At 35.8% G+C, this 12,964-nt stretch overlaps 1 protein-coding gene across 10 annotated transcripts in view; it reads left to right on the top strand.

Moving 5' to 3' along the window:
- CDC42BPA (CDC42 binding protein kinase alpha) overlaps positions 1 to 12,964 on the top strand; it is a 154,388-nt gene extending 141,424 nt beyond the window's left edge. For all 10 annotated transcript variants that reach the window (XM_087964912.1, XM_087964927.1, XM_087964893.1 and 7 more), the window contains 8 exons: positions 615 to 1,208; positions 2,307 to 2,404; positions 3,056 to 3,140; positions 4,848 to 4,971; positions 6,219 to 6,336; positions 7,000 to 7,117; positions 7,630 to 7,787; positions 8,797 to 12,964. In XM_087964912.1, coding sequence (XP_087821038.1) covers positions 615 to 1,208; positions 2,307 to 2,404; positions 3,056 to 3,140; positions 4,848 to 4,971; positions 6,219 to 6,336; positions 7,000 to 7,117; positions 7,630 to 7,787; positions 8,797 to 8,928 — 1,427 coding nt within the window. In that variant the 3' untranslated portion in view covers positions 8,929 to 12,964. The remainder of the gene's footprint in view (positions 1 to 614; positions 1,209 to 2,306; positions 2,405 to 3,055; positions 3,141 to 4,847; positions 4,972 to 6,218; positions 6,337 to 6,999; positions 7,118 to 7,629; positions 7,788 to 8,796) is intronic.

The following is a 12,964-nucleotide window of genomic DNA, read 5'->3' as shown; positions in this document are numbered from 1 at the left end:
ATGGCGGCGCCCAGCTGATGCCGGTACCGGGCCGCGGCGTAAAAAAGGTTGGGGATCACTGCTATAGAACATAGAACACTGCATCCAGGGCCGTCTTAACATTTGAACAATACACGAGGCTTGAAAAATACAATAATACTCATTAAGCCAAACAGTTGCTGTATTTATATTGTACAAGGTGCATTGAAGGGTTAACATACAAATATTAGTATGGGGCCCCTATGCACGTGGGGCCCACGGGCAAATGCCCATGGCCCATTCGTTAAGACAGCCCTGACAGCATCCATGAGGAAAGGAAGGGCGGCAGTGTAAAGAATATAGAACTGACTTTGGGAAACGGAAACAGAGGTACAAACTTCCTTTTTGAGGACACTTGAATAGACTCCTATTCCAATTTTTTTCTGATAGAAAAAAAGTCAAAGGTAGACTTTTGAAAATGCAAATTCTTGATTCTTAGAAGAAATTATTAGTGGAAAAAAGCAGTTTAGAAAAGCAAGTTTATACTTTTTATTCCAGATAAACCAAAAAAGATTTAATAAGCAAGATGAATGCTATCGCCTTGAGCACACTCTTTATATTTCAAGATAATTTCTTGCAACCTTTTATTTTTGCAGAGATAATCCGTGTTGGTGACAATAAGAAAGTTCATCAGATTGAGCTCATCCCAAATGAGCAACTTATTGCAGTGATTTCGGGACGAAACCGTCATGTACGACTATTTCCTGTGACAGCTCTGGATGGTCGAGAGATTGATTTTTATAAATTGGCAGAAACTAAAGGTTGCCAAACCATCGTTTCTGGACAAGTGCGCCATGGAGCCCTCACTTGCCTGTGTGTAGCAATGAAAAGACAGGTCCTGTGTTACGAATTAAATCATAGCAAAACACGCCATAAAAAAATCAAAGAGATCCAAGTGGCTGGGAATGTCCAGTGGATGGCTATCTTTAGTGAACGGCTTTGTGTTGGCTACCAGTCAGGATTCTTAAAGTACCCTTTGTATGGAGAAGGAAATCCACATAGTTTGCTTCATCCAGATGATCACACACTGTCGTTCATTACACAGCAGCCAACTGATGCCATCTGTGCTGTTGAAATCTCAAATAAAGAATACCTGCTGTGTTTTAGCAGTGTAGGGATTTATGTGGACTGTCAGGGTCGAAGATCTAGACAACAAGAACTAATGTGGCCTGCAGCTCCTTCTTCTTCCTGTAAGTTTCTGCCATTCTGTTAATTAAGTAAAGGGATTGTTTTTCCTTATGGCTTGAAGGATGTCCACATAATTTGAATAACATTGTATAATTAATCAGTTAATAGCAAGTTGTAGGAGATGTGATATTGAAACATAAATAACTTTTAACTGTGTGCTATGATAATCCATTTGGCATAATATTGTGATGTTATATGTCAATCCCTTCTTTCCTTCTTACCCATGTACTTTTTCTCTTCATTTAGTTTTTAGCACTAATAATATTTGGCAAACCATTATGACTTTCCGTCCAAAGAAGAATCATAGATTTTGAAATAAGTCTCTTGTTTGGAGGCACCATGGTTTGCCATGCATCATGGGAACTATTATATATTGTTCCTAGAATTAACACAAGGAAGGTCCTGTTGATATCACTAACTATAATTACCACAGTTGAAAATCTCAGTATGGTTAGTGATAAAAGAGCATACTTAATAAATAGGCACTAGTGGCAGGGGTATTCTGCTAATAGGAAGATGATGCTAGAACTTGCAGTATTAAGTAATACTGCATTTCCTCAATTCTTCAAAAAATATTCATAACCTCAGAAAAACACCCCTTTGCATATATATGTTTGTATGTGTGCACATGTATGCACATACAAACACTCCATTACTATTATGTCAGTCCACATCAGAAGAATTTGATTTATTTTGTTAACTGCTCATTTCTGAATAATGATCAGTTGTAAATAATTTCAATGTCTTGGTACTGAGAGGATATTGGATTAGCAAATATATGATTAATATGTAATACTGTTTTATTTCTCAGCTTGGTTAATGGTTTATTTTTTTCCAAAAGCTTCATTTTAACCTTTAATGTGGCTAATCATATAATCTGAACAGAGTAAGTTGGTAGTAGGGTTCTCATTGCTTATTTTCAATAAATATTAAACAGGTAAACACCAATAAAAAACTAGGCTTATTTTCAACCATAGGAAATGTACTTCTAAATTAACTCCAAGAAATATATACTGAAAAGTGACTTCCTTACCTTCCAGTTTTCAACCCAGTCCAACATAAGGCATTGTCCAGATATATTTCTTCATGTTTCTTCCTAGGTTACAATGCACCATACCTCTCAGTTTATAGTGAAAATGCGGTTGATATATTTGATGTGAACTCAATGGAGTGGATTCAAACCATCCCCCTCAAGAAGGTAACTAGTAAATTATACAGTAAACTAAACAGTTTGGATAGATTGTTCATAATATAAATGAAAACACATACTGAGTTCCCATCTGGATTAAAATATTATTCTGATAACTAGGAAGGGAGACACCCACCCACCTTCAGGTCTGCGATGGAAACTAATTAGGTATGAAGCAACTACTCATGGAAGCTGCTGACAGAGTTCTGTTTCTGTTGCAATAAAAAGAATCTTTCAAGCACTTCGGATTTTTAAAGAAAAGACACTTTAAACAATACAATACATACATTCCTATTAAATGTTTTCAGCATTTCATCAGGAGTTTGGTACATTTTTTACCTAATATTTTTTATTAAAAGAATAATTTTTCTGAGCTGCAGCTCACTTCATCAGTGAGTAGTTAAACTGATGTAGGACTTCAGTTGGAGAGAGGTGGAGATGAGAAAAGGAAGAGAAAACAAGTTGGTTGTGCAGAAGGAGGTTAGAGTCAGATTGCAAATATCTTATCAGTTAACAATTGTGATGTTTAAAACCCCAATGTTTTTAAGCCCACCCACCAGAGTCTGCCTCCATGATATTCATGTACGATGTATTCAAATTTATACTGGTTCATATTTTCTTCACATCTTTTTACTTTTTTTTTACATTTTACATTTTTAGGTACGTCCTTTGAACACAGAAGGGTCGCTAAATGTCCTAGGACTAGAAACTGTTAGATTAATCTATTTCAAAAATAAGATGGCAGGTAAGTAAAATAAAAAGACTGCTATCTACATTAATTACTGTTCATTGAGACATTAATAGAATGCTGATGCATTGAATGCAATCCAAGTAGCCTTTCCTCAGAAGCATTTCAACATTAAATTTGTAAGTGCTGCAATTCCCACAATTTTAAATATAATTGAGGAGAAACAATTGTGCTATCTCATCATGATAGGCTAAAAATATTTCAATTTTTCAATAGAAAAATAGAATAAAAATATTTTCAAAATATTTCTATATTTTCAAATAGACTCCATTTAGATGTCTCATATTTCTAGCACTTCAGCATAATTGAATTTTAAGTCTATTTCAGGGAGTCCTTGATTTATGACTGTAATAGAGTCTGGAATCATAAATTATGACAGACAAAAATCGAGGCACTCAAGTGACTGAACATGATTTTATTATGTTTTTGCAGTGGTTGTAAGCAAATGCCACAATTGTTAAACAAATCAATGTATTCCTATCAATGTTTTGCCAAAAACCAACAAAAAACAAATTGTAGTCACATGACCATGGAACACTGCAACTGGTCATAAAGGTGAGCCAGTTGCCATGAGCCCAAAATCCAATCATGTGACTGCAAGGGATTGTGCACCTGTCTGAACTCTGGAACCAGGTAATAAGTAGCTTTTGGCAAGTCCATCATTATTTCAAATTATCACGAGCAATTGGCCATAAGTTAAGGATTTTGTACTGATTTTGTTACCATTGAGATTTTTTAACAAGTTACTTGCAGTTCATCAAATATAAGATGTATCAATACTTCCTAAAATTATAGATCCAGATCTTTGAAGTAAATAAAACTTCTATGAATGCAATGGTTGGGAAGTTTATAGCATTGTAGAGTTCCTCTCCATTGACAGAAGGAATTCTTCTTTATAGTTGTATTTATCGGTAAAGTACTTTCAGATTAAAAATTAAGTACAGAGAATTAAATCATTGAGTCAGCACTGTGAATTCATTCTTGTTTTTTCTTGCCACTTCCCAGTAAATGTGATAGGCAGTGTTTCAATCAGCACCACAGACATTTCAGCAGGTAAATCTAGTAGTTAAAGGCTCTGGAAGGAATATTACTTGAGTAAACTTTTGTGTCTCACAATCTCCTAGAAAAACATTCCTATTTGTTTTATTTTATAATCTCTAAAATAAACATTTCTAAATTACCCATTTATTTTGTATAACATGCCAAATATTTTTTGTATATCACATCTACTTTAAGCATAAAGTTTTTCTTAGAAGAAATTGTGAATGCAAGATTAACTCTACATTAGGTGCAAAGAAGTAGAACGAAGCACAGAAGTGGGAAGTTTTACCTTACATATTGTTCTAATGATAATTCCCATTACCACCATCACCCAGTCTTTGTCTCAGAACAAGATAATTTTGCCTCTGAACTTACAGATGTACAAGTTGCACAGTAACTATTTGGGGTGCAAAAATGATCAGTTGAGAAAAAGTCATTTCTTTCAAAGTCAGGATTCTGTTTTTTTAATTTTTCAAGCCTCTAAATGAATATTTGCAGATAGCATATAATTAGTATAAGCTTAGAACCGTAACATTATACTAGGTATTTATATTTTTTCCATTGTTTTAGCATTGGCAGTTGTGCCTAATTTAGAAAAGTTTTCTTACACCCTCTGCAATTGGGAAAAATTGATCCTGCTTGGATTTTTATGTTTCTTCTTAGAGGGTGATGAGTTGGTGGTTCCTGAGACATCAGATAACAGTCGAAAGCAAATGGTCCGAAATATTAATAATAAACGGCGCTACTCATTCCGAGTGCCTGAGGAAGAGAGAATGCAGCAGAGAAGGTCGGTATTCAACCTGTACTTGTCTTCTGTCCATGCTTGTAGGCCGTGAAGACTGTTGTGTCCCGTCGTTGTATATTTTTTTTCTTTGTTCAGAAAAAAAGAGATTTCTGGTCAATGCATTCAAACATTTGTCTTTTCTGTTATATAGTATGCTTTGTTTATTATTATGTATAACCCAATACTTAAATTTATTTTAATTTAAATATCAATGCAAAAGAACTATTGTAAATTGGAATGCATGTCTCCAACTACTGTACATAAGTACATTTGTGTGTGCATGTGTGTATATACTGTATATATGACTGATAATAAAGTTTTACAAAAGAAATTTATATTGCTAATTATGCATATATTGTCCAGTTTTGATATTTTCTTTTTTGCACAAATCCTATCTGATTATCTGATACACTGATTTTTCCAGTGCTCTGATGATAACAATTATTTTTCAAATTTTGTGTAGTTTTCAGGCAGTAAAAGGGGTCACCTTGCAAGATAGCATTCAGACTATATGAAAATATTCAGGAAGGATTCTGATTTTTAAGAAAATACTTTCAAGACACATGGAGTTAATGTTTCAGCATTTCTCATGTATAGGCTGTGCTGATAAAAGTTTGTATACAATTATGGGAAAACAGGGAAATAATAGAACTTGCTTGTTCTCAAGTCAGCCTTTTTTTTTTTCACTACTGTTGAGGCTTTTTTAGAGCTATTTATGACATAATCCATGATTAGAACCAGTTTTATGCTGTCAGGTTTTCTAAAATGCTGGAAACTCTCAAGAATTTTCCTTAGTATCCTACAACACATTGGCAAATTTCTGTAAAGCTTTTTAAATTATTGTAAAAGTAAAATGCGAAGAGTAGTGCTATATTCTTCTAATCCTTTTCTTTTCTTCTATCCTTCATCTCTGCCTCCATCTTTGCAGCATCCGATCATCACTGAGCCCACTTCTACACCTTTTCTTGAATGTTGTCTCAACTCCCTCTCGTAGTGCACTCTGAGACCCAGTAACCATTTGGACTTTTTATGAACATGGCCTGTTAAGCTTTTAAGCCAAACCTCTGTTCTTCCTGACCTTTTCCCTCCCATCAAGCTAACAGCTGAGATAGAATCAGTATCAGAATTTAAAGTATTTTTCTTTTAAAATTTAGCCAAATATTTGGCTATTTGGAATAATTTATATGACTAGTATTTGTGTTTATAAATAGCCACTTCAACATACAATATCTGAATATTTTCTTTTGCAGAGAAATGCTGAGAGATCCAGAAATGAGAAATAAATTAATTTCTCACCCAACTAACTTTAACCATATAGCACACATGGGCCCAGGAGATGGTATACAGATCCTCAAAGACCTGCCCATGGTAAGTACAGCCTGGTGTATAACAAAAGCAAAATGAATTTGTCTGAAATATAAAAAAAAATGTATTGATTTTCTGTCCTATTCACAATCTCACTACTCTCAGCAATTTACATACATGCAAATTTTAAAACATCTGTAGTTTGAGTAAAACAACACAAATAAACAAAATCATAACATTAATGATCAACATAGCAATAAAATGAAAAAAACAGAAAAATAAAAAAAACAAGGTGGCACAAAAGGAAAGCATCTTCCTTTCATATTTGAAGGAAGAAAATGCCATTTTTTATTTCACCCTCAGATCAGAAATCTCCAGTCTCCCATTTCTTTTTTTCCATTGCTTCCTTACCATCACTGCTGTCACTGATGACCATTTACGTATCACAGCTTTCCCCAATCCTCTCTTAACCCTACCATTCTGTTTTCCCCAATTTCCCATCATCACTCTTCAGTAACCTGGCTAGGGAGGCTTGTAATTTAGCACATCCAAATCAATGGGATGGATAACCCTGGCATTTCATACGCCATTCTATCCCTGTGCTTATTCATTAGTGAACGAGTCAGTCAAGGTCTTCTTTAAATTCGAACCTGGTCAACTTGCTGTTTCTGTTTTGTATGACTTTACCTCTTAGCTGTTTCTGACTTGCCTATCTTTGTGTTGCAGAACCTTCGGCCTCAGGAAAGTCGGGCAATGTTTAGTGGTTCTGTCAGTATCCCTTCAATCACAAAAACCCGGCCTGAGCCTGGACGCTCCATGAGTGCTAGTAGTGGTTTGGCAGCAAGTAAGTTTTCTTGGCATCAGTCTCTTTCTCGATTTTCCTTGAGAAGGGTATACTGTTACCTCTGCATTTGTCTGCTTCCTGAAGAATGTATTATGAAAGGATCAGACATTTTGGTGGTCAAGGATGTACGACCTTAAAAACAAAGGGAATTTAGTCAAGAATTTAGGGATAAAAGATGAGAGGTTCTCTTTGGAGAGAATACAAATATGAAAGCAATGCAGATTTAATAATTTTCAAAGGCAATAACACTGGATTTATGTATATATAAGAGCTGCAGTGGTTAGAGCCCAGTATTGCAGGCTACGTCTGCTGACTGTCTGCAATGTGGAAGTTCAAATCCCACCAGGCTCAAGGTTGACTCAGCCTTCCATCCTTCTGAGGTCAATAAAATGGAAAAACAAAACTGGCAACCATCAGTAGACCAGATAACAGTAAAGGGTGACAATGAATACTATGGGTTAGTTCTAATGCTTTTACATGGTATGTAGTTAAATTCTTGGGTGCATTTCTAGGAACATCTGCACAAAATGGTAGTGCTTTGCGGAGAGAATTCTCAGGAGGTAGCTATGGAGCAAAGCGTCAGCCAATGGCATCCCCTTCAGATGGCTCTTTGTCTTCTGGTGGCTTGGACCAAGGCAGTGATGCACCAGTGAGGGACTACGAGAGAGAGGTGGGTATAAGCTCAAGTTTATGCTTAAAGTAATTAAAAATAGAGACACGTGACTACTGTCCTCAATAATTGAAACCAAGTATTACTCTGTAAAATATGACAAAAATCCAAAGTAGCATGAATTAATTATACTGACAATTTTGTTAGCAATAGCAATAGCAATACCAATATCATACCAAGCCTGATTTATGAAAATTATATACAACATAATCTGTAAGTCATCTGATCACAGAGGCAAGCCTTAAATTTTTGAATTGTTTGGTCCGGGGATCAAATTGTAAACTTCTCAAATGGGCTGAATTCCCTGTGGAAACAACCACCAGCTAAAAAATGTTCTGTTGAACAAGCAAAAAATATTCCAAAAAACAATTTGGGGAAATTCTTGGTCATACAAGGGTTGTTGTTTTTTTGTTATTGTGAAGGAATTGTTTAGGAGTATGTAACACAGTGCAGTACGAACAAAGCCACTTCAGGAAATTATGCAAATAAACATTTATATAAATGTGAGTATAGCATTTGTAGGCATAGATGCAGATACAGGAAAATAAAAATTAGATCAACAAAGGTCCCTAAGTGTATTAATTGCCACTGAAGTTTATAACAACGCTAGAAAAAAATGTCTGCCAAAAATATTTGGCAGATTGTGAATATAAACATGTTCTACTGTATTAGTGACACTGTTACGAGGACTCAAAATGTCAAGAACCCAAAAAAAGACCTTCTAGAAAGTTGCCTGTATAAATGTGCTGTTTGTTTTCATCCCTCCAAAAGTTCACGCCAATGCGCTTGGGGAACAAAATTAGGAACATTCTCTTGATAAGGTAGAATGGGTATTCTTCACTGCCTATTTTTGATAGGGTTGCTGGCCAGGCAAAGAAAGGAGAGGTATCACTTGGCATTCCATTCCTTCCTTGTCCCTTGCTTCTGTAGGTTTCCAGTCCTCCCTGTTTCCATTTGTTGCCACACTATTGTTCACTAATATGTTCTCTTCACGTGTTTTGGGCTGCAGGACTCTGACTCTCCAAGGCATTCTACAGCTTCCAACAGTTCCAACCTGAGCAGCCCTCCCAGTCCCATTTCTCCTCACAAGACCAAGAGCCTCTCCCTGGAGAGCTCGGACCACGTGAGTTGGGACTCATGAACTGCTTCGGCACTCAGATTTGACATCTCAGCAGCTTTTGGTCCCCATGATTCTCCATTTGCTCTCATTCTCATCTCCTCTCAGCTTCCCTACAAGAATCAAACTGTGGGTGGGAGGGGGAGGAAGAGAATGTATGTGCCATAATTGGCACCAGTAGCGCAATTCTCTTCCCCTCCTAATAGTAGCCAGCAAACGAAAGAAAACCTGGTGGAGGGCAGCAAGGAGTTGTTGTTATATGAGAAATATTGGTAATGTCTATTATTATCAATTTTATTTCATAGGATTATGAAATTCCATTGTATGGCATATTATGCAACACATCACACTGCAAACAAAACATGGTAGTGTAGGCTGATATACACAATAATGTAACAGGAAACCAGACAGATTTGCTTTGGTACACGTAGACCCATATTATATTTTTTCAGAAATAAGTACAGCAACATCCTCCATGTTTGATAATAGGGTGAAATTTGCCCTGCTAAGGAAGATACACATGCTTTCAGACACTCTGAATGTCAGTCTGATTGCTACCAGTAAATCTTATTGATTTTGGGAAGGGTGGGGTGGAAATGATGCATATTTTACTATAATAGAGTTTAAGTAAATACACAAAATTAAGAGTTAGTACATATGTATATAATAAAAGGAAAAGCAGCATTGTAATGCAGCAGAAGTTGGATTCCTATTTAAGAGATCCTTTAATTTAAAATTTGTGGTGTTTCTTTTTTCATACTAAATAATCTATGGATTGAGGGTGTGATCTGAATTTAGAACATGGCACTGGATAAAAAACATACAGCCTAGATGAAGACTCCATCCTCACAATTTTTCTCTGTGACATTTCCTCATCAGTAGAAAAAACGAAAGCCATAAGCATCATTTTAAATTATCTCTGCCTGATTTCCACTTTATTTTACAAGCAAAACCTATTGTTTACTAGTACACAGATGAAGTAAACTGAAGGGTATCCAAACAATTATAGAATCTCCTCGGCTGAAGTAAATGCAAATAGAAATGAATGAGCTTTTGGAAAATTAGGGCTAGGCTTTCAAACCCATTTTGCCTTTTAATCACCACAAGCTCTTAAGTAACTTTCTTAGTTAACCAACATTCACTGAATACAAGGATCATTCAGTCCAAAATAGAAGTTCTTGAAACTTAACATGCCGCTTGTAAAGTTGTTCTTTGCTAAATTATTCAACACTTCTGAAGATTTTAATTGCGGTCATCTGCTTACCCATCCTGGTCTAGAATTCCTATTGTCTTTGATGTAGAATTCTGGTGGTTGAATCTAATAGAGAAAGCTTAATCAGAGCACAGCATTTCCATCTGAATAGTTGAGATCCATCATCACCTAGAAATACAGTGGTAAAGAGAACATGCAGATGGAGGGGAAAGGCAAACCCCTTTTTCTTCCGTGTTATTGAATAAAATGAGTACGGTTTGCATTTTCACACGAGATGAATGTGAATTTTCTTTTTAGAATTGTTGCTTCTTTAGGCTAGACTTAAGCTCAAGTGGATAAAGTATTCAGGTGGTAATTAAAAAAATAGTTTCTACAAGTTTTGTAATGTATCATGAATATTGTCAAACAATTACAGTTAACATCAGTGGAAAACCAACAAATCTGTAAGAATTTCCTAAGTCACCTCTGAAAAATCATCAGCTACAATCACACAAAATTCTGACTGAAGATAGAGATCATTGTCTCTAATCATCTAGGTGTATTCAGTCTGTTATTTCTGTATTTGCATTTATCTCTTATGCTGGGGAATAATTGGGAGTAGGAGGCAAACTTACACTTTGGTATTAAGAATGGTATCCTAAACCTGTCTGTTGAATTGAGTTTATTAAGAATCTCAGAATTATGCTTTGTCATGAGTTAGAAACAAAAGATTTGAATTTCAGCACTACCAATTAAAAATACTAAAGGAATTTCCTGCAAGTCTTTTCCAAGGAATTGAGTCACAGCAACAAGAACAGCATATAAAATCTATTAGCTCTCGTCTCCCTTGACAGTCATTATTCCAAGATCCTGTTCAGTCTTTCTTACAGTGATGCTCTTGCCATTGTCATTGCTCCATTCCATGGCAAAAAAGTTAGCATTCCCTCCACCCCATATTCGCTGGTGTTTTTTAAAGGCTTCTGGTTCTAGCTTTAAATTGCACCTGGCTTGCAGAATTATTGATTTCAGAAATGATATTGGAAGCCCTCAACAAGTCCTATGGCAATCAAGCTATGGTTCACTTGAAGACAGTTTGTCATACCTGCAAACAAGAGCTAATGGGACGAAATCTGCAAATTAGAAATAGTTTTACATCAAACTATTTAATAAATGAAAACAGTGTGAGGATTTGTGAACTTGCAATACCAATACTGATAAATCCTTGAGTACTTTTTCCAGCTGTACCCAACACAAACACTCTTAAATCTCTGAAGAGTTAGCTGGTAAATTTGAGGTTTGCAGCGGTGCATTTCCCAGTTTTCATTCCTACATTTTTTCCGTTTCTCCAGGCACTTTCATGTGCTCTGACTGAATCCTGACTAATTTGATTAGGATCTCTTTTGTATGCAGCTTGGAGCTATGCTGGCCGTAAATTTGCTTTCAACTTATTCAGGCACTTCATTCATTGCCCTGTTATATTTAAGAGGTTCAATAAATTGGATTATAACTGAACCTCAGATGGTTCATCACTTGAGACTCTGTGTATTTAAAATAGAAACAATCTATACACAACATTCATGTTTCTTTTCAGAATATATTCCTACTGTACAATTTTATTCTGAATCAATCTTTCATTAATGACTTTGCCTAAAATTTGATTGACAGGTTATGTTGTATTCCTATTTATCTTTTTTCTTGTCTTTTCTTAGAACAGCAGGGTTGGGGGTGATTCACTATAACATTTATGTTAAACTCAGGTATTCGGAAACAGCAGACTAATGTTTTAATATGTACATGTTAATGCAATAATGTACTTTTGGGTATGTGATTTCCCCAGAGACACATCTTAAGTCACAAGCAAAGCTTTTGTTCCAAAGTCAAAAACTTGGAAGATAAATTGAGTTAAGGATGATGGTGGGTGTTAAAAATACTTGGGATTTTTCAGCTACCAGATTTCAGGGATAACATACACCTGTATAACAGCAGCAGCAGCAGAGATTCTTCCTTTTTCCTTGCCTGTTGTTTAATGAAAAGAAATTGGCTTGTTAGGATTATACCAGAGTTACCTCTTTGTAACTGGGGTCCTTTATCTAGGTGCACAGTTTGGAAACCCCAGGACATGCATGTGCCTTCAGAGGAAGGTTACTGAAAGGCTCCGGGCAAAATCTAGCCCAGAGCAACAGGACTAATCAAGGCACTGCCCTGTCACTTTCAAGTGTCATCATTTGGATTTTCCTGGGAAACTAGATTTGCAATTCTTCATCTATAGGGACCTTCAGGAATCAGTTAAAATGGAGACATTAAATTTTGGGGGACTACATTGCATGTTAAAGCGATTCCACACACACAAAAAATCATTGCTTTCCTTTCTCATTCTGCATAAAAAACATAGTCACACTGATGAGGAAGCAATTCACAACCAAAAACTGCCCTTGGTATTTAACAGAATTGTACCTGCCTTTTTATGTACGATTTCATATCATTTATTTTTTAAAAAAATATATTTTTAGGGATTTTTTTTCATTGTAATATTGTTGTACAGTTTTGCATGGCCTAGATGTAATCACTTTTTTTTGTTTTTGGTTTAGAGTATAAAAGCTGACAAGTGTGTGCGTGGGAGGGGGAAGTTCCTGCTTTGGCTCTTCTCACTCGTCTTTTTGATTCATGTCCTCATGTCCTCAGTGTCGTAGAGGCACATTGTAAGAGATTCTCTGCTCCAGAACAATGATGTAGATTCTATTGCACAGAAATATTTAAGGTGGATCAGTCAAAGGTGTAATAAGTGGCAGACCACCAATATTTTACATTGATAACACTTAATATTAACCTACTTTGATGTATTGCAATAAAACAGGGAAATACTAGAAA

The sequence above is a fragment of the Notechis scutatus genome, chromosome 1, assembly GCF_049901735.1.
Source record: "Notechis scutatus isolate UNSWTSFEM ecotype Mainland chromosome 1, rNotScu1.2, whole genome shotgun sequence".
In the NCBI taxonomy this organism is placed as follows: Eukaryota; Metazoa; Chordata; class Lepidosauria; order Squamata; family Elapidae; genus Notechis; species Notechis scutatus.
Note: the sequence above shows the minus strand (reverse complement) of the source record. Positions and strands in the feature narration are given on the sequence as shown.